At 39.1% G+C, this 25,681-nt stretch overlaps 1 protein-coding gene and 1 pseudogene across 2 annotated transcripts; both read right to left on the bottom strand.

The window, feature by feature from the left end:
* Nucleotides 1-1,360: 1,360 nt before the first annotated feature.
* LOC310963863 (N-acyl-aromatic-L-amino acid amidohydrolase (carboxylate-forming) B-like) lies at nt 1,361-5,066 on the bottom strand (annotated as a pseudogene). Its single transcript has 6 exons — nt 4,813-5,066; nt 4,533-4,728; nt 4,318-4,411; nt 4,114-4,221; nt 3,888-4,000; nt 1,361-1,606 (listed from the first exon to the last, which is right to left on the bottom strand). The product of its transcript is annotated as an N-acyl-aromatic-L-amino acid amidohydrolase (carboxylate-forming) B-like (transcript).
* A 2,004-nt stretch (nt 5,067-7,070) lies between these two features.
* On the bottom strand, nt 7,071-24,213 carry LOC310964315 (oxysterol-binding protein 1-like). Its single transcript, XM_083937397.1, has 17 exons — nt 23,915-24,213; nt 21,023-21,195; nt 20,510-20,718; nt 20,224-20,392; nt 19,898-20,009; nt 19,533-19,716; nt 17,712-17,829; nt 16,873-16,930; nt 16,471-16,635; nt 15,289-15,534; nt 12,020-12,140; nt 11,639-11,742; nt 10,263-10,358; nt 9,948-10,135; nt 9,156-9,391; nt 9,002-9,040; nt 7,071-8,812 (listed from the first exon to the last, which is right to left on the bottom strand). Exons 2-17 carry the CDS (start codon nt 21,157-21,159, stop codon nt 8,670-8,672), a joined length of 2,325 nt encoding a protein of 774 aa, XP_083793523.1. The 5' UTR covers nt 21,160-21,195; nt 23,915-24,213; the 3' UTR covers nt 7,071-8,669.
* Between the last annotated feature and the right edge of the window lie 1,468 nt (nt 24,214-25,681).

Genomic DNA, 25,681 nt, shown 5'->3' with positions numbered 1-25,681 from the left:
TAAATAAAAATGTTATATTTTAAAGCACTACTCTTTAACCAGCAGGTATGTCCGGAAGTCACACATTCATTTGATACAATAGAGATTATTATGTACACTAGTGCATACTATATTAAGTTGGGATACTTTTTGTTTTAATAACCTTTTCTGGGTAAACTTTTGAAAGTCTCACACACCTTTGATCACACCCAGATCATAGTTGGGTGTGTTGACATTTCCCCCTTTGAAGACACTTGGGACTAGAATTACTGGACACACCCTGAGGATTGTTTTTCTCAATGCAATAAGACAAAAACCTTTACGCATCAGTAAGATATTTATGATTGACAGGTTCGCTGTTGTGCAATCAGTCTTTTACTTCAGCTGCTTCAAAACATAGTCCGGTAATGAGTAAGAGAGACAATGACTATCATGTATATAAAGTATATTTCTGTTACAAAAAGGATTTACGTCCTTTTTTTTTTTTAACTTAAGTGACATTTATTTATTTATTCATTCATGGCCATTATTTAGGTCAGACTTTGTTGATGTTTGAATTGGTTTACCCAATGAATTGTTTTCTATTTTTGTGCATTTTTGTAGCGTTTTTGACTGAATTTGTAGGCTTTTGTAGAAAAAGATCAAAAAGTTATAATTTTTTCAACATCATATTGGTTTTTTGACCATTTTGTGTATTGTTTTGTTGCCCTCACATGCTCCTATAAATTGGTTTCCTTTTGTGAATTCAGTTGTCTATTATTTATTTGATTTATGTGTGTTTTATTCATTTCTTCGCACTATTTCAATTCAACCGGATTTTAGGGAAACGGTTTATTCCCTGTTAGGCACTATGAATGTAATTCAAAGGCCATATTGTGACAAGCTACAGAATTTCTTTGCACTTAACTTATTTTTGAAAATATCCAGAATGTTGCTGTAGTGATCTGTAGTGAATTTCTATTTTTGAAGATGTGTCCCAGAATTTAAATACATTTAGAAAATAATATTACCCTGAAAACTATGCTATATGTTTGCAAAAAATATATATAAATTACCACCAGTCACACGGTTTCATAATACTTGCGGAAGTGTGTGGTCTGATGTTAATCAGATTGTATTTTGCATATTCAGCCTTTTAATTCAAGAAATTGTTCTATCCCTGAATCCACTGTAGCGTAACTATAACAGCAAATGTCCATGTATGACTGTGCTTTAGTGAAATTACAGTGAATGTGTTGTTCACTCTCCAGTTGTGAGCTGAAACGGTTAGTAATTCCTACACTTAAATATCGTGTGTGAGCGTAAGCGAGCGTACAACTGCCGTTGTATCAATAAAAGCTTTTCGTAAAATGTATTTCATAGTCACATCAGTGTCATCGTGTCACTCCTCTTCCTCTGATGCAAATTCCTGTTTGTTTTCTTGTTGCTCCTGCTCTGTCTGCACCCGGATTGCTGGCATCATCACACGTCTTTTCCTTGCCAGTGAGAGAGCGATGCCCTTTTCGTAATAAGCACATTCATTGATGAAGAAAGGATAAAGAGGCTCATTGCCTTTATACCTCAGCGTTTCACCTGAGAAAGTTTGGAAGAGTGGGTCTTCAGGGTGGAGCAGGCAGAAGTCTCGGTCCTGTGAGGGAAGACGGACAGTTAGGTTGATTAACTAGGAGCAACACCTGTGAGATTTGCAAGGCATCTCCAGTTACATGGTTTAAAGCCCCTGAACACCCACACAGGGGTTTTCAGTTACTCTGGCTGATTAGACCTCTGCTTGGGTAGAAGGTGGGCGGGGCTCTGATGAGAATTTGATGGGAATTTATGGGGTCATAAATATCCGTCTACCAATAAGAATGATAAAGTTGTACTTTTTCCCGCCTGAACCGGTGAAACAAGGCTGAGAGGAGACTCGGGAAGATGTTACTCAATCACAGTAGACACGCCCACACAGTCCTGAGAAGAGGTCCAATCAACCAGGTTAACTGAAAACACCTGTGTGGGTGTTCAGGGGCTTTAAAGCACACCGGCAGTCAACAATAGGCCCAAACAACTTGTGTATACTGTAGTTGTTGGAGCAGTGGTGACAAAATCTGCTTGGTGATTAAAGGAACAGTTATAAAAGTTCAACATTTTAGGGAAGTTGCTAGAATTAGATGAGCAGTTAGCCTATATATCAACCCTGTCTGACTCCTGAAAAGGACATTCCCATACAACTAAACTCCATTCTCAATAACGTTTTGAGGAAAAGTTATTCCCCAGCGACCAGTGCGTAGTCCTGTTCACAGTAGTTTGTTACCTGATGACCTGGTCTGACCTTAAACATTCGAGGTTGAGGTCTATCTTTTGCCAAGTAACCTTAATCATTCATGTTGTTAAAATGGTCGCAGTTTTAAACACATGGTTAACGTTGCAGTAAGTATGTTCGTTACCTAAGTTAAGTATGTGACATAGGCCTTTTGGTTTCACACGAGACACGAACAGAAATCTCCTGCGTGAAAGTTTATTCGACCCATCCATCCACGCTGGCCTCCTCCCTACTTCAAACTCCACCAGATGGATTAATTTCGCATGATTCACATTTGCTCTCGTTTGGAGATCTTTTGGGAAGGGGCAAAAATACTTGTGGTTGATTGGATAAACCATCTGTCTATCACCAACATACGGGCCAAATCAACCAATCAGATCAACAAAGCTTTTGACGTACTAACAGTAAAGTTAGTAAACAACATGTCAGTTAAGGATGACACAGATTTAGGGAAAAAAGACACAATTTTGTTAGAAGACGATTAGCTTTGTTGAGCATAAAGGCTTGGAGCAGGGGAAACAGCTAGCGTGGGTTTGCATTAGCGCTGGCAGCGTGCAGGAATTCATTTTGTCTTAAAAAGTTGGATCTACTTCAAATAGTCAACTTCATTGCAATTCCAGCGACTTCAATGCACTTCAATGAAGCCTGAAAAAAAACCTACTTGAGAACATGACATGAGGTTTTCTGTTTGATGTACTAGCAACCAGCTATTTTAAATCCATAGTTAGTTACTAATGGCCTGAAGGTCCTTCATGGTTGTGTGTCCTGATTCAAAATCATTCAACTGCAGTGACACTTCTAACCTCACTCACTCACAGGATTTCTGCCAAACACCACATACTGAACAACCCGAAAAACAACCGTGGATCTCAATCAGCCCTTGTGTTACAGTTTCAACCGAAACTACATTGTGAGGTTCACAATGCAATGTCAGATCACTATTATGAGGCACTATTATACTTTAAACTCAATCCACCTCTTCTGTTCCTGTTTTCTACTGATTGTTTCACAGTATCAGTTGCAGTGCGATCCATCTGTCACAGATATATTGTTTCATTTTCTTTCTGGAACCCTTCCAAGAAAAATGATTCAGAAATTAAAAGTAGAAAGTACATTTACTGGACTCCTCAACTCATCTTTCCAGCTGGTAATTAAAGCAGATACGTACTGGTATGAAAACCATGTTGTGGACGTGACATGGTTTCTCTTTGTCATGAAGCCATTTTACAGGAAGAGGCCCCACCCTGTGTTGGAAACACTAATGCGGTATATGTGTTTACATATTAAACAATAAAAATAACCCACACACGCACACTACTGTTTTTCTAAGCACAAAAGGCCTTGTCTCTTCTCTGTTCATGTGTTGTCTGTCTGCCATTTGTGTGTCTTGACAAACCCTTTGTAACTTTGTTTTGAAAAGTGTTATGTGAATACATTTTATTAGTATTATTTAGCTGTCCTTTAGTGTTAGGTAATTTAATGTCATATTATTGACTGGTTATTTTATCCACTCCCTTGTTTATTCACACTGATAATTAGGCATTTAAATCTGACAAAGGGCAAATTATTACTGGCATTAAACCTTGAAGCTGTTTATTTCTGACTGTACCTGGAGTTGCGGATGAATGGCTGCTGTAATGTTGCGAGTCTCGCTGTCTCTTGGGTAGTCAATGTGCTTAATCATAGTGAACACATCCACAAATCCTTCTTCAAAAATAGTACCTGAAAATAAAAGAAGGATTTTAAAACAAGACCAAAAGGATTTTTAAAGATGCACACAGTTTGTAAGGCTTAGGAGAGAAAAAACTAAATTGGTAACATGGGCTAAACTGCACCTGAGTTGAAGAAACGGACCCAGTCGAGCATGTGCTGCACTCCAACCTTCATTGCCGTATAGATGTTTGACCTCACCACACCGTGGGGCTGGGGGCCGATCTCCATGGCTGCAGAAAATGGATTTTAGGTGACATTTAAAACAGATTATCAAGCATTCAAATGTTTTTGATAAACTAGTTTTATGGCAAACTTGAAACACGTACCAAAGCCGTGTTTTCCCACTGAATCAAGGGAATATGATTCTTTATTGGAGATTTCAAAATGGATGTACCTCATTGGTATATCTGGCATCTGCCTCTGAAAATGACATGTCACTTCAATCTCAGTTTATTTCAAGTGCATTCACATCTGGAAAGTCTCTCAAACAATGCAACATGTATGGATTTTACTTGAGTGTGTAGGAGCTGTTTGTACTTACCTGCAGGTGTCTGAATATGTGCAGGCAGATCCAGTCGCAGTCAGAGTACGCAATGAGGCACAGGCCCATGTTGGCGGTGGTGTTGTGGAGGTCACAAACGAGATCCACCGCCTTGGAACTTCCTTTGGGACCCAGCTTGGTGTTCAGTTCTCGGGATCTGATGATCTCATAGGGAGCGACGTCTGATATGGGACCACTGGAAGACGGAGAGAAACAATCTGATCACAACTTATCATCCAAGCTTTTAACCACGGGCATCGTCACCACTCCTTGTCCTTACTTGAGGGTGGCATGGGTGAAGCAGCGGTTGAGGTCGGTGTCTACGTATCTGCGTCACTGCTGCATGGCCCGGGGGTTCGACAGCACCATCAGCACTGACAGAGGCTCTTCCTCCTCATCCTTCTCCATCACTTTCTTCTCTTCCTTCAGAAGCTCTCTCACCAAGTACACCCCAGACAGCTCGTTGCCATGGGTACCGCCACACACGGCGACCCGGGGCAACCTTGGCAAACACACAACCTCGTCTACCTCCATCTGAGTGAGAGCAGGCAGAGATACAGTGGGGAAAAAGCGAGAATTTAAGGATGTACGCAACAACAAAAATGTTTTAATCCTCCTATATCGTTGTATATTCTGCATCCAGTTTTGAACAGCACATGCACTAACTGCTTTGCATTTTCTCTGCTCATACATTATTTGCATCTCTTTTATTCCGAATGCATCAATGTCAAAATGATATCAAATTACACGTATTTTTGAGTTCCTACTTTCACTCAGTGGGAGGTATCAGTTACTCCAGTGTTGATGTCACTGGGCACACTGTAGACAACAACTGCAACACAAAGCAGAGATATTGATTTGTGAAACCTTACCTCACTGTTCTGGCTTGCTGTAAACTGTAAAGGGGCAGTTCCGGCTTTAAACCCTAGAAATGTACTGTACTGTACTCTAAAGCAGCACTGAGATTAAAAGTCTGTTTTAAGTCTCTTAACTGGAGATAAAACAGGGTAAACTGTCAGTTCCACATTCACGAATAAGAGATGAAATGGACGAGGCGTCGTACTATACATCTTACCCTGTCCCCACTCTCTCTTCCCTATCCCCCTGCCGTTTACCCTCTTCCACCCTCTCCCAGGCTTTCATGCAGTTTCACTGATTCAGCATTCCCATCCCTCCCTCTGTACAGGCTGTAGCTGCCTGTTATGTAAACTCTCACCGTCTCTCTACCACCTCTTGTCCACCGCACTGTACTACACTGTACCATGGGTGGGGTGTGTCCTGAGTGTGATGGTGCATCGGTTGCTTCCTTTGGTCCCAACCAGCTGTGAGGTCCGCCACACTGTAAGCCCCTCCCTAACTCCCCATCTCTCTCTGCCTCATGTATAGGATGGTAGGTTCCAGGCTGCCTTTCAGAAAATTGGCTAAAAATAAATCTGCTGGCATGACACAGCAAGAGAGGTGCCTGTGTGTGGACAGTGAAAGAAGCAGCTCTTCTCACAGGGAAAATAAATAGAGAACCAGCTGGTGATTTTAAGAGAACACAGATTTAATCTTAAACTGTAAATACAACAAGGCTGACTACTGAAGAAAAAGTGTCTTTATACCCATTTTTCAAAAATATCGTCAAATGACGAGAAGTTTTACATCTTTTTCTATGTCCTACGTTGTATATTTGTTTGCTACTTTTTATGATAGCCTGACCAGTACTATCATCAATACACGTCTACAAACCGATAAAGATTAAAATGTCTTATATATATATATTTTTTTTTTAACTGTAAGCAAGCTCTGTGAAGCTGCACTTTGAGCTAAATGCTAATATTAGAATGCAAACATGCTTAAATCGGCCTGCGATGTTGTTGCAACTGTGCCAGATACAGTCACGAAATGTTACAGGTGTGTAGTTGACATCCAAATGAAGGCCAAGGGCACACCCACGATAATTGGTGTGATCCGGGCAAGAACGCCAGAAGGTAAAAAGTAGGGAGAGGTTCGTTGTTACTTTAACTATCAGTTAACACGGATACCGATATCAGTGTAATAAACCAATATCAGTAAACTGGATTATATGACAAATTTTACTTTTTACTTTTATTTTCCTAACTTTGGAAAACACTGAGATTTTAGTTTAAAACATGCTTTTACAATCAACTCTTATGATAAGTAGGTAACATATTTATTGTAAATTTAGCAATTTAACAAGGTGTTCTGGCACAAATAAAATGGGATTTTTAAAATGGCATGTCATTTGTTTTAAAAAACACATTTTGTTCCTAGTATGTGAAAAAGCAAATTCAGTACATGTCAACTATTGTTCATATAAATAACACGATCAAGTGGAGCACAAACCTGTTTTCATTGGGTTTTATTATTTATTGACAACATATGTCGTCCCATATGGAGCTCCTACTGAACATAAGGAGAGACATTCCTCGTGTTACTAAATGATTTATGGGAATGTTGGAAGAAAAATGAAATTAAAAAAAGAATATGAAAATTCCATTTGTTGGACATCACAGCATTTGTTTATTACAGATTTAATTTCTTTGTTAATACAAAATACTGAACAATGTAATGTCTCCCCTCTCAATTAGGTATGGAAAGTCCCTTTTTTTTGAAAATGAAGACAGTCCTCTTCCAATAATATGAGGAACCAAAAATACAAGAAAAAAAAAAAGACCTTACAGGTATCAATACTACAGTATATGAATTTCTATACATTTATAAAATCATAGTTATTTGCAATGCTTTTAAATTCTTTGTTTCTTTATTCTTCATTTTTAAGTACACTTACAAACAAAAATATGAAATCCTCACACACACACAAACACACACACACACACACATTATATTTCATGTTTTTGGTGTCAAAATGTCCTTGCATATGTATGAACTCTTCAGCAGGTACACGTTTACTTTCATCGCTGCGTTTGCTTTTGTTTTGCTTCGTTTGCCTGTGTTTCTCTCAACACAAAAATCACGCAACATATCCCGTAGTTACCACTCACTTTATCTGAAAAATGGCTAAAACATTATTCCAATGTTGTGAAAGGGGTCATTTCATTAACAGTTACTGAATAAAACTGCACTAATGTGAGATTTTCTCAGCACTGGAACCAGCTTTTTGCCATTTTGCAGCTCTGCAGTCTGTCCCCCCCCTAAACTACTGTACTTGCACAAGAGACCAGCTACAAATGTCAGCGTCAAATCCACTCAGATGTGATGTAAATACAAGTGCGAGCAGGTTGCTCATCTCTAAGGTGAAGAGAAAGGGTGTTTAGGCCTTTTAGCCACGTCAAAATGTTCACCATCATATTTTCCATCAGGCCTTTGTGAAGGAAAGAAAAATTATGACAGTGTGGAGGTTGAGCCAGTATTTTGGACAATCATTTCTTTTTTTTTAAACACAGCACAGTGGCAGTGTTGTAAAGTAATGGAAGAGCAGATATACAGTCATACACACAAGCACACCAAAACTTTCACTTCATTACATTAAGACACTAAATCAGAGATAAACAAGAAATCCTCGCTAATGTCTTAAAGGCCACCAGTTGACAGTTTAATGAAATTATTTGAATCATATTTATATATAAATGTATATATTAACCAGGTCTTACCCCTTTTTTTAGAGTTATTACCAAAGCACACAATGCTGTGGACGACAATAGGAACACTACATTATCTCACAGGGTGTTATCAGCACAAAACCTTTTCTGCTCCTGATCCGAGAGACTGCACAGACTTGAGGCGAGAGACTAAAAGAATGATCTACTAATGATTTGGAAGCACTGCCCATTTCATTTCCTCCCACCTTCTGCTCAGCCTGACCAGAGTCAAAGCAGCACATTTTGTTCCAGTCCTCTCAGATGTGTGATGGCAACAAGGGGGCGATGCTAAGACTCAAAAGGACAGGGACCAAAATGGGATGAGGGAGGCTGGACAAAAAAAAGAAAAAACCCTGCTCCCTATCAGGATCAGACAGTAGTGACGGTCCTGGAGATCTCTTAAAACAGAGAGCCACTGGAGGGAGGCAGCCATCCAAGTGGGGGACAGGCCGGCCTTTGTGGTAGCCTTTCTGTCCGCTAGGCGGCTTCGATGGATCAGTCTCTTCAGGGCACTTTGCAGTCAATGCCGGGGTCAAAATATATCCGGACTACCCTCCCAGCTGCCACGGTCCTTAGCTTCCCAGTAGCCTCCCTTATAGATATGGACTTGCTCACCTGTGATCCGATCCTCACAGCGCTCGAACCAAAGTGCCTGGTAGCTGTCATGAGGTGCGGCTGAAAGAGAGAAAAACTGGGTTACCAAAAACAGAGGAAAGAAAACACTTGAGAGAGAGAGAGAGAGAGAGAGAGAGAGAGTGAGAGAGAGAGCGAGAGAGAGAGAGAGAGAGAGAGAGAGAGAGAGAGAGAGAGAGATTGGAACAGACATGAAAGCATGAGAAAGTGAAGAAGTAAAGAAATACTTGCTTTTTAAGGAGGGATCAGTAAGAGAGTCCTCATCGACAGCTTTTGGAAGAGAAAAGGGGGATCACAGAGATTTTTTTTACCCCTTCATTCCAAGATTTTCCCCATGCATGGCAGAGAGGAACACGGACAAAGAAAACACACACGAGACTCTCACCTTCTTCTGACTGGCTGGAGGTACGTTGGCTGGCAGCTTCCCTCTCTCTCTCCCGCCGGACGCTGCGCTGCTTCTCCTCCAACCGCTGCTTCTCAGAGTTGGCCTCGTCCCAGCGGCCGTCCTCCATCAGGCGCTGGTCAGGCCGGCGCCGGCTGTCAGTGGGCGCCACGCCCTCCTCGTGCTCGTTCAGGGTCAACGCCAAGTTGGTGAAGTAGTACATGGTCTCTGCTCCCTCACTGTGGTAGATGAAAGATGAAGAACAGCAGCACTGAAAGTCAAAGGGCTGAACAGACCAACAATCTACATGCAAGTCGTTACTGATGGGAACTTTACAGTAGCTTGTTGTTGCTTTTTTTTATTGCATGTTTTGCAGCCTTTAAATTTTAAGCTATTCTTACCTTTCTTGCATTTTTTCAGTTAGAGCACTCAGCGCTTCCCTCCAAAGTCCTACCCTCTTCCCCCTGCCTGACCTCTGACGCACAGTGGCACAGTTTGGGGGAGATCGACCTACCCCGAATTCGCTAGTAAGAGGTTCACTTTGACAGGCATTCCAGTGCACTTTCCCTATTTGGAAGTCCGAAAATTCAGACTTGTCTTAAATGATAAATTATATAAATTATGAAATATTTTGTGATTATTTGTGGTTAAAAGACAACAATAAATACAAATCTAAGTATTTTCTATAGTAAATTATTACATTTTGCTGGATCACTGCTGTCTTTTGAGCACTTTTCAGTCTGATATATTATAAAGACCATAATGTTAAGCACACTATGTAGTAATAGTACTTACGGTAGAGGGTTCCTCCTCCAAACCTCTCTGGCTTTGAGGGTTTGATAGACCGTCTTCTGTTTGCCCTCAGTGCCATTCTCTCCTCCTCGGCTGCTCTGCATCACCCGGGAAAACTCCATCTTCTCATCCCACGTGCCCGACAAAACGTAGTGGGCCTTGCCGTCTTTGTCCATCACCACACCCGTCACCTGAAGAAAAGAGAAAGAAAGGGTTAACAGAAGAGTAAAGCATTTTGGATAAATACAATAAATAAAAAAAACACAATAAGTGTAGAGAGAAAAGGGCAGAATTGAATCTTCTTTGCATTTTTCTCACCTTCCTGGCCACGTCTCTGGAGAAGTAGCTGTAAGGAGCAAACTTTAAGTGGCAGCGGTCTCCAGTGGTGTGGTTCACCACGTCTATCTCTCCTGACTGGCCGAGAGAAAGAAAAAGAACATTTTAAAGAAATCGCAGTATGACGATAAATGCACTGTTAACCCTGTGTAAGTCAGCCACCAGGATCATCTACACTGTGTTAGGGATCTTAATGATTAATCCTTTTTCATTAATCGCAGTTGGGAGTGTTGCAAATTTATATCATCAGTGATCAATTTGTGTTATTTAGGTCATCATTAAAGTAAATTGGTGGTTACTTGTTCCTTTTAACTCCTAGTGTAGTCTACTCTGAGTTGCATCGCACATGGGTCATGTCAGTGGTTTGACAAAGAAAACTGTTTTCTAATGGGAAATAATACATCAATTATTAATTATTAATGGATTAGTGGTTGTTATGGCAGCCAGCAATCGATTAAAGAGATCATTTAAAATTTGCATCCCTAGCATTTGTAGTGCAAGGCAATGTAGAATACTCGTAAGGCTGCAAAGACTAGTGTGATGTCAATGGGAAGTCAAAAAAATCGATAAAAATCAATAATTATGTCCTGCAACATTAGCGCACACATTCTGGTCTTGTCCGAGACTCTCAGGTTACTGGTTTTCTATAGTCGATGCCCTATCCAATATATTTAAAAGACCAATAAACCTCAACCCTCTCACAGACATATTTGGTATTCAATGTGAGGATGATCATCTTCCTGGGGCACAATCTGACTGCATTGCTTTTTTTACCCTCTTGGTGAGAGGAATAATCTTACTTAATTGGAAGCAAGCTACCCCACCGTCCTAAAAACAATGGGTTAGAGATACGCTACAACTCCTGAAGCTAGAAAAGCTTAGACTGGCTTTAAGACGTCCTGAAAAAAGTTTTTTCTTGCATTCCTGTATGTATGCGGTCACATTTTCAATTGTAAAAACCAATAAATAAAGTTTAAAAAAAAATAATTAGGAATGAATAATTAAATGTATGATAATTAAAATTATAAATACATGCTCAAATGTATCCTGGCGCAGTGTGTAGATGGGCTGTTTATTTTTTCAGTGTATAAAATGTAAAGTACCAGATGTCCACCACTCACTTTATGGTGTTTTTTTTTATCTCCAAATGCTCCTGTATAGTTTTCTATTTTTATCATTTCTTATTTTAGTTTATGTACTCTTTTATTTACTTCTGTTGTTTCTAAACTTACCTGTATGTATCTTGTTGTTTCTGTGGTACTGCTGCATCAATCACATTTCCCTGCTCATCTCACAATTGTATGTATAAATCTATGTATGATTTATGACTTTGTATGATCTAACTCCGTCCGTCTCACCTGATCAATCCATAGCTTTCCTACAATGATGTTGTGCACTGTGGTGGTAACTTTCTTCCATGTGTAGTGATTGTTGCCCTTTTCAAAGATTGCATGAATTGTGCCTGAGGAAAGAAAGGATGCAGACAGAACCAGATAAACTTCATGCAACAAACAAAACCATTGTTTGTTATTCAATAGTATCCTCATGTTAATCTTTGATTAAACAAAGGAGTGTCTGCTACATTTCTAAACCTGTATTCACTGATCTCTCAAAAGAACACTGCTCTGCACGCTTCTGTGTTCAGGAAATAACTCCAATGTCTGCATCACACCCTCAACCTACGTCACAATCAAACTAAAAGTCATGCTTACTATGTTATGAAGCAGAGCGCCTCTTACCTAAAGGCATAATGGAAAGGTATTTTCCCCTGAACTTGCTGGCAACAGTGATTTCCTGCCTCAGCGTCCAGCCGCGATCAGAGATGGCATGATGCGCTGCTGCAGGAGGGTGGTGGCTTACCTGAGAAAGAGGTAGAGACGTAAAGTGAACAAATGGTATAAAAAAAGAACACTTGAGGGGGAAAAATGAATGGTATGTTGTCGTCTATTTGTAACAAAGACACATGCTGACAGATCTGTGGAGGATGACAAAAACCCTGTTATTATACTTCAGAGCATGAAAACACCACTGTTGATGTTAATCTATTTATAGCACTCATCTGAATAGTTTGTCCCTACGCCCATTTTCAAAATCCAGTATGATTTTTCCGTGGCCTAAGCCTACGTTCAGAAAGTCTCTGACTTGATGTGATGTCATCAAGTATGAAGACTGAAATGTTTCCATATACGCAGAACATCCCCCTGGTGCTCTCAGTGACGTCTACAGCATCTTTCACAATTGTGCAGATATATCTATATCGATATATAGATATCTATATATAAATATCTATAGAGATAGATATGTAGATATAGATATCTATATCTATATATAGATATCTATAGAGATAGATATCTATATCTATATTAATATATATACTGTATATATATATATAGAGAGAGATATCTATATATATATATAGATATGTGTATATATGTGTGTGTGTGTGTAGATATATCTATATCTATATATAGATATATCTATATATAGAAATCTATATCTACATATCTATTTCTATAGATATCTATATATAAATAGATAAAGATAGATATGTAGATATAGATATCTATATCTATCTATAGATATCTATATATAGACATTTTATTACGTTACAGCCTTATTCCAAATTGTATTAAATTAATCTCTGTCCTCAAAATTCTACACATAATGCCCCATTATGACCACGTGAACAAAGTTTTCTTGAGTTTTGAAAATTTATTAAAATTAAAAAACAAAGAAATCACATTTATTTAAGTATTCAGCCTTTACCATGAAGCTCAAAATTGAGCTCAGGTGCATCCTGTTTCCACTGATCATCCTTGAGATGTTTCTACAGCTTAAATGGAGTCCACCTGTGGTAAATCCAGTTGATAGGACATGATTTGGAAAGGCACACGCCTGTCTATATAAGGTCCCACAGTGACTGCATGTCAGAGCACAAACACCAAGCGTGAAGTCAAAGGAATTGTTTGTAGACAAAATTGTCTCGAGGTACAAATCTGGGGAAGGATACAGAAAAATATCTGCTGCTTTGAATTTCCCAATGAGCACAGTGGCCTCCATCATTCATAAATGGAAGAAGTTTGGAACCACCAGGACTCTTCCTAGAGCTGGCCGGTCGTCTAAATTGAGCAATCGGGGTGAAGGGCGTTGGTCAGGGGAGTGACCAAGAACCCGATGGTCACTATGTCAGAGCTCCAGCGTTCCTCCGTGGAGAGAGGAGAACCTTGCAGAAGGACAACCATCACTGCAGCAATCCACCAGTCAGGCCTGTATGGTAGAGTGGCCAGGCGAAAGCCACTCCTTAGTAAAAGGCACAAGGCAGCCCGTCTGGAATTTGCCAAAAGGCACCTGAAGGACTCTCAGACCATGAGAAACAAAACTATCTGGTCTGATGAGACAAAGATTGAACTCTTTGGTGTGAATGCCAGGCGTCATGTTTGGAGGAAACCAGGCACTGCTCATCACAATACCAATACCAATCCCTACAGTCAAGCATGGTGGTGTCAGCATCATGCTATGGGGATGTTTTTCAGCAGCAGGAACTGGCAGACTAGTAAGGATAGAGGGAAAGATGAATGCAGCAATGTACAGAGACATCCTGGATGAAAACCTGCTCCAGAATGCTCTTGACCTCAGACTAGGGCGACGGTTCATTTTTCAGCAGGACAACGACCCCAAGCACACAGCCAAGATCTCAAAGGAGTGGCTTCAGGACCACTCTGTGAATGTCCTGGAGTGGCCCAGCCAGAGCCCAGACTTGAATTCGATTGAACATCTCTGGAGAGATCTGAAAATGGCTGTGCACAGATGTCTCCCATCCAACCTGATAGAGCTTGAGAGGTACTGCAAAGAAGAATGGGCAAAACTGCCTAAAGAGAGGTGTGCCAAGCTTGTGGCATCATATTCAAAAAGACTTGAGGCTGTAGAGGCTTCCAAAGGTGGTTCGACAAAGTATTAAGCAAAGGCTGTGAATACTTATGTAAATATGATTTCTTTGTTTTTTAATTTTAATACATTTTCAAAACTCTCAAGAAAACTTTTTTCACGTGGTCATAATGGGGCATTATGTGTAGAATTTTGAGGACAGAGATTAATTTAATACAATTTGGAATAAGGCTGTAACGTAATAAAATGTGGGAAAAGTGAAACGCTGTGAATACTTTCCGGATGCACTGTAGATATAGATATACATACATATGTATATAGATATATATATTGTAGACGAGAGTTACACTATGATACTAGCATCAGATAGCTGTTTTCAGTCTATGTATATTATATCTGTCCCTATCAAATAAACCATAAATAATATATACAGCATATAAAAGCTCTAAATCCAGCCGTCTCCGCAGCTGCCTGATCACCGGATTTGCTGCCTGAAAGCACAATTTATTGGATTAGTGGGACTGGATATATTTTCTTGGTCTTCAGGAATAGAAACCATTCTGCTTGTGTGATTTTCCAACATTAAGCCTCCAATCTGTGTCCTGCAATCTCCTCAACTAACCATTTCCTGTCTCTGCTTTAAACAATCCTTTTTCCCCCACATTGTGCTTCATAAAAAAAATAAAATGTAAGTAGCTTTTTCAACCGCTCATACCATTGTGCACCAATTTAAAATCATAACAAAAAATATACTTTCTTTAGCTTTTGTTATTTCACCTCAAAATGCCACAAACACAATTACTTGTAATAAGAAGTGTAAAATGTTACCAGATAAAAGAAGCAAACAATGATTTAATTACACGTTTAACTGCCGCCACTCCTCTGACTCTCAAATATCATAATCCTGCCCGTCTATTCCTCATTGCATTAGTTTACACACATGAATGCTACTTCTCTGTAACATGAACATCCCCAAACATATCAAAAAAGGGAAGCAAAATACTCTCAAAATGCTGAGTCAATGGTGGATTTCCAGTCATCCTTCTGGACATTCATTCTTTGTTCAGTTTCACTTCCTGTTAGTTGGAAACCCTCCATCTTTCTGTGTTTCTTTTTCTCTTACCTGCTCACAAAGGGAGCGGTAGCCACTTTCTCTCCGGCGGTCCAGCTCATACGTTTCTCCCAGGAGAGGGTTGAAGGGCTTGCCTGTGCGGTAGACGGTGGTCGAGTAGGAGGACACAGAGAAGGCGGCAACGTAGCACATTTGCTCCAGTGAACTTTGGCACTTGGAGGCCTTATCCAGCAGCTCGTGGTACTCAAGGTCCTCCGACAACCGCTGCAGCATGGAAATGGGCTCGTTGAAGTTTACCTAGAGAGCAGGATTCAAATGTGAATTCATGTTTCCATTCCTCATCATTTAAAGTGCCCATAACATTAAGTTTGAAATGTTAATTTCTACCATCACAATTCGTCTGAGCAACAACAGGCCCACTTACAGAATGTATGAACCTGTACTAAAAAGATATCTATCTATATATGGCCAATTTATCAGTTTAATATTTTAGAAAAATGTACGGTCTGTTTAATGAGTATGTTCTCTTCTGTTAATAACAATAACTCAATTAGCATTTCACAATGTTCTTATGTAATATAGCTAGTAGTTATCATTATTAGGGGTGGACCAGTACCATTATAATATCATGCTTTATTAACTTTTGTTATTATGCAGCATCAGGCTTCAATTTTATGCATAACTTGTTTGTATTATGTTGGATTCAAACTGTGAATTTTATTGTGGTTTTCTTCTTGTTTTCTGACAAGGCAAGTATGTTATTTGTGGTTTGTTTATCACAAATAAAGCCAAACCAAACACAATGTCTTGTCTGCCACAAACAAATTATTATCACAGATGATCTTCTACTGTGCGTACGTCAGAAAAAACACAACTTGTTTGTAACTGCTCCTTCTTTGAATCAGTCAATAGGGCTATTTCAACCTCAGACAGAATTTACAGAATGTTGTTCAGCCAGTATAGCCGGAATGAAGGGAATCAAACAGTCATCACAGGATGCTGGTGCCAGAAGTCTATTGTGCACTGCTGTGAACTCTCACTCTGTTATTACCTTGTTGAAATGTTGCAATTAATACATTTTTGTTGTAACCACACAAAGACATAAAAGGAACAGCGACTTGGGTTGCAGAAGAGGTGGTGAGACTGCCCGAGGCCTTTACGGGCTTCGCCAAAAAAAAAACATTTCCTCTTAGTCACATACGATGTTGAGAAACCTCTAAAGAAAATACTCACAGGCATCGGGATCTTGGAGAGCTCTTTGCCGATACAGTTCTTCATGATACTCCACAGGTTGAGAGAGTAGTTGGGTTTGTCTGAAATGCGTGTCCGCCTCTTCTTCAGGGGTACCAACTCCTGAGACGGAGATTCCTGGTTCATCGCTAGAGGCTCCTCATTAAGCTAAAGGGAAGAAAATGATGTCAATAAACGGCATTAAAGCTTCTGAAAATGATAAAGCTTTCAAAATCCCACCTTTGGTATTAAGAAATCTGCCACCCTGCAGCAGCTTTGCATTACAACTTTTCATTTATATTTAGAATAATAAATGATGATAAGTAACATTTTAATGAGGTTTTAGCTGAAAATCAGTGAACCCGTTTTTTTAAAAGTCATTCCAGAGGCTTAAATAACACCCACCGACTGATCATCAGGACACATTTCACTGTTGAAACCGCTGACATTACTGCTTGACCTTCTGCAAAGAGATTAAAAAACAAAGAGACCGTCAGTGTCTGGAAGGTTTCTGCCTACACAAAGCAGCCAGTTTAACTACACGGCAATAGAGTAAGAAGTAGTTTAACTGATACCAACTGACAACTTTATACATTATAGTAGCACAAATGTCTGTAGAGAGAAGTGTGTTTGAGAGACGGAAACGGAGAAAAGAGAGAAAGGAAGAGACGATGGACTATTGCCCGCAATGTTTAAGTTATTAATAACACTTCTATAACCATCCTGCAGGCTTTCCCATTCACACAGATGTGACCACCTCTGACGCCGACTCAGAGGTGAAACAGATCTGTCTCGCCATTCCGTCTTTGTGTCTTTCACACCGATCGCGGGGAGTAACAAATGCACAACACCCGTACAACAATAAGGGAGTGTGTTAATAGCTAGTCATTTCACAATTGAGGTGTGTGAAGACTTTAACCTGTCTGACTTAATAACATCTCATGACAGACAGTCATACAAAAGAACTTTGTTGAATAAATAAACCTTCCAAGGAATAATAAAGGCATGGGGAAAACAACACTGAAAGTATTTCCTTGCATGACTGCACTGCGCAGTAAACAAGTGTATGTGGGTTTAATGAGTACGAAACATCAAAAAGGGTCAATCTGAAACCATTGAAACCCAAGATCCAATTAATATAAACTATTTTGACCATTTAATTTGGCCTGCATAGAGTACAGGCTGCATGGAGTAAAGAGTCTGTGTTGAATGAGGATGTGTGTGTTGAATGAGTGTGCACTGACTTGTGGAACTGGGGGTCTGCAGGTACAGTGATAAACTCAGGAGCCTCTTCCATGGCATCAAAGAACTCGTTGTCATCGTCCTCGTCACTGGCCTCACCTTTTCCCAGTCCGGAAGCACCTTAACAAAAAAACAGTTCAGTAAGTGTTTCTAATACATAGACTGAAAAATAATTTACAGTCATAATTTACCCTTTTTTTAAAAAACTTGGATCCTTTCCATGCATTTTCTCTTTAGATTAATATCTTGGAAATGGGGATGTTAATGTTTAACTTCTATAAAAATGTTTTGTCATACTTGCTGAAACTGTCAATATTTCCTGACAGCACTACATGAGACAGACAATCTGAAAAAAAAAAATGAACCTCTGCCTCCACCTGGTGCACCTAATGGCATCTGCAAGATATCACCACGCCCAAAGGAAAACCATCACTCAGAGCCAAGCAGTCTCTAATAGTGTCAATGACTGCTTTTGGACTGTGATCAAACTGGAAAACTAGGCAGCGTTGATCAAATTTAAATCAATCTTGTGTTTGTGTTTTGCCTATTTCTTGCATAAAATGTTTTCACAAACTCATTTTAGTGTACTGTTAAGCTGTAAAATGAGAAATTAGCACACCGGCCAGAGCAAAGTCCCAACAGCTAATTAACCAACCCGTCAAGTTGAAAGGTAAAGGTATCAAGTGGATATTTTGGCAAAACACAGAAGCTTCACACACATCTTCAAACAGGCAGCACAGAAGATCTTTACAAACACCACTGTTTCAAGATTAGTGCCACTTTCGGTCCACGGATAATGGATAGAAACATTATGATGTTACACTGAAGTTGAGCTTTGGGATATAAAAATATCATCACTTCATTGTTTTATCCTATTAGACACTTGTGTGAAATGTGTAGGAATTCACGTCTTACGGCCAAAAACACATTTAGTGAGGTCTCTGCTCTGTGACCTCTGCTGCCAGCGCAGAGTGGGAGTAGGGCTAGCGATTTCACACTTAAGGTGTGTGAAGACATCGACCTCATGCATCAACACCGTCACAGTGACCTTGGCCATTGACCTCCAAAATCGAATCACTTCATCCTTAAGTCCAAGTGGACATTTGTACCACATTTGAAGAAAATCCCTCCATGGGAGATATTACGTTCACCAGAATCGGACAGACGAACGGACAACCCAAAAACATATATCGCTCCGGCCACGGCTGTCACCGACGTAGAGGCATAAAAATCTGTCAAATTAAGATAATGGAGTGAAAAGGGTAGGAGTGCGAAGTGAGGAGAAGGGAGTGTAAAGAAGAAAGAGTTGGGAAACAGCTGACCATATCCTCATCTCGGAACCCATCGGCTATCTGACAATAATTTAGCCTCTGGGGGCAACAGCTAATATTTGGGGGCTTTTTTGTGTAGCCAGCGCATATCTGGGACAAGGCCTTCTCTTCCGAGTGGCAGTCATTGTTTATGGTATAATTAGCGTGTCTCTATTAACAGATATCTGCATATGAATGTGAATGAATGTGAATAAATTATAAGAAAAGCTAATCAGATGCTAAATTGTCGTCAGATAATAGCGGATGGGCTCTGTGATTGCATGACATTCTGCCTCATTAGCTCTCCACACAGACTGTTCCCCTGCATGTAACCAGCGCATGCTCAAACGTTATTAGAAAATACTACGCAGACTACAAACTGAAACCAGACCGCTTCTGCTATCCAAAGCTTGTCACTTTGCCTTCAGATTCCACACCAGTATGCAGAATCTGTTTATAGAGATTACCCATATCCTATCTGTAACTTGCGAAGCGCTCAGAGTCACCTCTTACTTTTATTGTCTGCAGTAGCGTTGGACTGTGAAGCCCCTCTGAATGCTCGCTCCAGGTTGTTGTGCTGCTTGGCCAGCTGCTCTAATGTCTCCTCCAGCCTGACCCGCTGGTCCCGTTCTGCTTGGAGCGCCTTCTGCCATCGCTTGCTGTGACCCTGAGCCAGCGAAAGGAAGTCTCGGCATGCCTGAGGGGCGGAACATCAAACAGGGTCAAACTACAACCATTGAAACCCAAAATCCAAATTATAGAAAGTAATTTGGCCTGCACAGAGTACTGGCTGCGCGGAGTATAGTCACGAGGCCCACCATCATTAAAACATTATACAGGATAATACAAGATAAACTGAGAAAGGAGGCGACACCTACATTAATCATGGCGTTAGAGGTGATGCGGAACAGCGTGGCCCTCTCTGTCACCTGACGAATCTTGTCCCCGGCGTCCCCTGTCAGACGCAAACTGTCCAGTTCTGATAAAGACCTGAAATAAAGATCAAAATGGATAAACAGTTGGGACAATATATGATCATATTACAGTGTAAAAGGCATACATAGGTTTATTTTTATAACTCATGCTGTTTTTAGTCTCAACCGCAGTATTTCATTAACGGCTGTTCTGCAAACAGTTTAACACCCCATCGGAACTTAGCATGTAAACGCCAGAGTGAAGCCAAAAAAGAGTGTTAAAGCCTGACCTCTGGAGGGCAGAGCCGTGCTTTGAAATGAGGTCGTTGCACGTGCTGAGATCTTCCACCTTGCTGCCTAGTGTTCTGAGAGCAGACTGAACTTCTGAATTCTGTGACGCGCCACCTTGTCCCGGTGCGGCTGGCGGGGATGATGAGGGAAAATCATCTCCCGAGTCATCTGTTAAAAGGAAAGCAAAAGACGTTCAAAAATGCGTTCAAAAAAGCCATATCTGCCTCTGAATGCCTTTTCTGTTTTTTCCATCTGCCTGTTTGTTTGTTTGTTTGTTTGTTTTACCTGACTCAGCCTGCATGCGGGCCGCCTTAGCTTTGGCCAGTTCCAGCGCAGTGATCCAGCGCTGACGTTCCACTTCACAGCTGGCCTTCAGGTGATACGTCTGTGCCCCGCCATTGGAGATGACAAAGTTGCAGGCGTCATCCACAGTGATTGTTGCTGTGGCCAAGTTGATTGTGCCTCGACACGTGTGGCCCATCTCTGCCTGAGTCCTAATAACCACAGGTATAAATAACTAGAGGTGTTGGATTTGACATTTTGGGAACATTTTACTGAATAGAAAAAGCAACACATGTGCCGTTTGTGTACTTTAATTGCAATATTAAAGCTAGCCTTCAATCTATAAAGGAAGTTAACTAAAACAGAACAGAAATATCAATACGGTGAGGTTGAGTGCGTGCTGCTGAAGGCTAGTTTGGTGTAATTAAATAGTAGTTACAGCAGATCAAAGCTGACATATCTCTGGTGATGTGATCAAGGTTATCATTCCTTTGTCTGTTTCCTAAGAAAGCTTACCTGTAGTATGACAACAACCCATTGCTCAGGACGAACCACCTCCGCTGATAACCCTTGATGTAATTTGTCCACTTGAACACCCATCCTTTGTACATGTCGCCAGCAGGAGTGGGAGTGGGGGTCTTGGGCTCCGACATCACAGCCCCCAAAATCAACAGACAGATTTGAGGAACCTAAAAGGGCAAATTGAAAGTTAAGAATGTTAAAAAAAAAAGAAAAGATAACACGACAAGGTTTGTTCTCTCCTGTGGAGTGGGAATCGTTAAATAACAAGTAGATCATCACAAAATTAACCAAGATTCAAGATTCAAGAGGCTTTATTTATCCCGAGGGAAATTATTGTGCAACAGTTTCAATACAAAGATGGGAAAGGATCAGAGTGACAATAAGCATAAACATAAATCAAATCAAAATAAACCTAACGTAAAATAAATCAAACAATTAACTAAGTGTGACAGAGTGCAAAAGACATTATGGTTAAGCGTAGGTAAATACAATACACAACAATACGCACTGTGCAGTTTAGCAGCATACTGAATAAAATAAGTACAAACTAAATAAGTGAGAAGGAGCGATACATTATAACAGTGTTAAAAATGTAGCAGCATTTCTTACTGAAGTAAGTTACAGTTAAGTACAGTGAAGTACAGTTAAGTGTAGCAGCGTTTCTTATTGAAGAGGAACCAGGAACAATTTTGTTAATCGACTCGTCGTTTAAGTCATTCTCGAGGCAAAAATGACAGAAATCCACAGCTCCAAGCTTCTGGGGAGATTTGCTGGTTTTCTTGTTGACATTAAAGTGAATATTTCTGTATTGGGGACTGTTGGTCAGACAAGGCTTTATGACTCTGCAATAGGCATTCGCTCTTGTTTTCTGGCATTTTGACGCTGAAATGATTAAACGGGAGAATAATAAGCATATTTATTTATGATGAAAATTGAAAATCTTTGTTAGTTACAGCCTTACTTGAATACTAACCATCTCAACATCTTACACTACACGTTTAAGATACATCATTACTGGTGGTTGATATTGATCTTTCAGTGTGGAGTGACAGGTCAAAGATTAACCATGGAATCAATAAAGGTTCACTGATGACACACTTCACTAACAAAACTAGTGTTTAAGCCTGATTTAGATGTTCTGTCTTCTTAATCGTCTGTAAACTTAATATAACCAATTGACATATATCAATATTTATAAAACTCTGGAAAAGGTTTAGGAACCCTGATTATAATAAAGTCAAAATCAAGCACTTTTCAAGCATTTCAAGGTGCATTTTCATGCTTTTCCAGCACCTTACAGCTGTGGAAAACTACATATTTGTAGAGAGTACAATACTCAGTATTCAATATACTTAATAATGCACTTGCTCATCACATTCAATTAGATGGCATTGTCCTATAAACAACCGACATGATGTTTTGAGACAGCTTTCTACAAAGGACAAATGAAATGAGAACTAATAGATTGAGAAAAATACAATTACAAGCTATTTTGATCATCTGTTAATCATCATAAGTTATTTTCACAGAAAAAAATGCCAGAAAAATGTTGTTTTCAGTCTCTCAATATCATAAATGCCATACCACATAACACACACACACACAAGCACATATATAGAAAATAATGATTAACTGACGAGACATATACACTCTTGGGCCTTTTATTTAATTTTTCTATTTTCTATTTGAATTTGATGTATTATTATATTTTTCTGCTATTTATATTTGTCAATTCCTGAAAGCTGAAAACAAATTCTACTTCTTCTTATTCTTAATTCCCTTTCAACTTAATATAACCAACTAACACACATGTCAGTGTTTTAAAACTGTGTTTGCAGCTGGTGCAGTACTTCAGTGTGTGCAGATAGGCATTAAAGTAAGAAACGAAAACAATAAAATGTGGTTTCTGGTTTGCAAATTCGTATAGAATGTAGTTAATAATAAGAAAAGATTAACAACATACAACTTTTTGACAGGGGATTTATTTTCAAAAATACCCAAAAATTAATAAAATCCATTTTGAGTTTGACTTGTACACCTAACTTTCGTTTAAAAAGAGGGTCATTTCATGCCAGTGTTTGACTAAGAGAGCATCCCCAAACAACATGTCGTGTTGTAACATCTGTGTTGTGACAAAGGGAGCAGAGAGGATCAAAATCTAACAGAAATCTTACAATAACACATCTTAAAGTTATATATTATATTTATACTCTATTACTGCACTATAGTTATGTTTACGTCTGCTCGTTACATATATGTATCATGTCTGACCTCATCTGAATCCGATCACTGTCCACTTATATCTCTGTGACTGGATTCTAACCTGTACTAACACACTAACGTCCTGACACTTATTCTTCTTTTACACTTCATTTTGTTGATAGGTTAAAATGTTTTTGTATAATTGCACTGTCGTTATTTGCTGCTCTGTGTGCCCTGAATTGCCCCCCGGGGACAAATAAAGTTTTTTGAATTGAACTGAATTGAATTAACATCTGTGCAATCATCTCAGAGACACCACACCCCTCGCACCTTATTTGAGATATTTAAAAAAAAAAGACATTCTATATCAAAATACTAATTACTTCAGACTCATCTATATATATCTATTATTAGTTGTATACTCCTATATAAAGCTCTGGTAGAGGGTTTGCAGGATAGTATCTCTATTGCTGATGGAAGTAGAATTGTAATACCTGGAGGAACTGCGAAAGACAACTGTATACTCTCGAGGAAGCACAGGAATGCTATACTCTGATAAAAAAAATGCATTATATGTAAACAAATGACCCTCCTTGTTAAACAGTTGACGGGTGAGTTTTATACCATTATAAACCCAATTCTTTAGAGCTTAGCTTTCAAACTCGCCGACGGCTAAATGTTTACCTTGACGTGTCCGAAATGTGAGCTCAGGCAACCAGACACCCGGTGAAGTCACGGCTAACTTTGTCACCCATACGATACCGTACCCAGCTAGCTGAGAGGCTAACTAAGCTAACTAACAGCTAATGATGAAAACAAACCGAGCTAACCCGAAGACGACAGCAGCAATGTGGGTGTGAAATAAAGTGACACAGACGAGTTTCATTAGTATGCCTCAAAAACCGCATGTGTGTTACCTATCTAACAGCTGTTTACGTGGATAAAAATCTACAGCTAGCTTAGCTACATCTAACTAGCCTATGTTGGTTACACCCGGTGCCACATCTATTTGGTGTCGTCTAGAAACAAGAGAGCTAGGAACTATGGATTCGTCGATTGGCTGCCATCTCGACGTTTGGCCGGACAAAGGAAGCTTTTTTTCTTTCAAAGTAATAGTACAGTATGTTTGCCTCAGGCACAGGATAGAAAGTCTCGCATTGATACACTTTTATAAAAAGTGTACCAGTAGTATTAAACAGTAATATATTTACTTTTTTCTTTTCTTTTTATTGTCTTTTATCATCTTTATGATCTCTTTATCTTTCTTTGCAAGCACCTTTAGCCCTTCTTTCTATATAATGCTATGTAAATATGGTTATGTTGTACCCTACTGGATGTGACTATTATAATTATTATTATTTGTTTTGTTTACACTCTATATATGTGTATTTCGCTGTCAAAGCGCTTTGTAAACCGCTGTTTTTAAAGGTGATATACAAATACAGTTATTATTATTATTATATATGTTTTTTTTAATAAATAAAATAAATGATTAAATAAATGCACAACTAAATAAAAAAATAGTTAAGAAAATACATAAATAAATAAATGTATAAATAAATAAATAGACTCCCTCAAGGAAATTGAATTTCCAGCAGCTTACAAAAAACGTATGTAGAAAATAAGGAGGTATAAAGAAATAAAAGATAAACAATAAACTCTTAGCTAAATAAATACAGAAAGTAAAAAAATAAAAAGTAAAAATAAACTCTTAGCCAAACATAGAATGTAAACAATAGGCAGTAAACAATAAACTCTTAGTTAAACATATAAAGATGTAAGAATACAGGTCAAATAAAATTCACGGAAAATTAAAGCAGATGTGAAGTGTAGAGAAATGTATAAGATAAGATATGTATGATTGTATATGGCAGAAATGAGCAGTAAGCTTAAATTATTGCATTTAATTGGTGGATAAAGTTATTGCACAAAAAAAGAAGAAGTGTCCAGGTCTGTATGAGTGGATTATTGCACAGTGAGTGGCTCCCACTCATCCCTTCTGTCCTCTTTACTTCCTCCTATTCCTTCTGTAGCGTGTGATGAGGAACAATAACCCTTTAAGTAATATAGTTATAACAGGCCGCCTGGTCTCTTTTGCCTTTTTTTTATTCAATAAATGTGTCAGAAAATATCCTATGTGTAAATAATTTTGCTCCTTTTTTCAGAACAAATGCAACTCTCAAAATCTGGCAAGTATTTATCATTATTATATGTTATACAGATCAATACAATCACAAAAAAATACAAAAACATATTTAAAATTCCATCAGGGTTCATTTACAAACATCTTTAAATGTACATGAAGAAAACTTTTGAGATAACCAAAATCAAACTGAACCTCTTTTACATCTTCTCAAACAGTTGTGTTTGCCTTGATCTTTCACGGACCATGTTACAGGTTGTTATATTTGTCCATGTAGAGATGGTTTTTTTTAGCTGCTATGGAAGAAC

The sequence above is a fragment of the Echiichthys vipera genome (assembly GCF_963691815.1).
Source record: "Echiichthys vipera genome assembly, chromosome: 22".
NCBI classification, from domain to species: domain Eukaryota; kingdom Metazoa; phylum Chordata; class Actinopteri; order Perciformes; family Trachinidae; genus Echiichthys; species Echiichthys vipera.
This window is presented reverse-complemented; position numbering and strand designations above follow the sequence as displayed.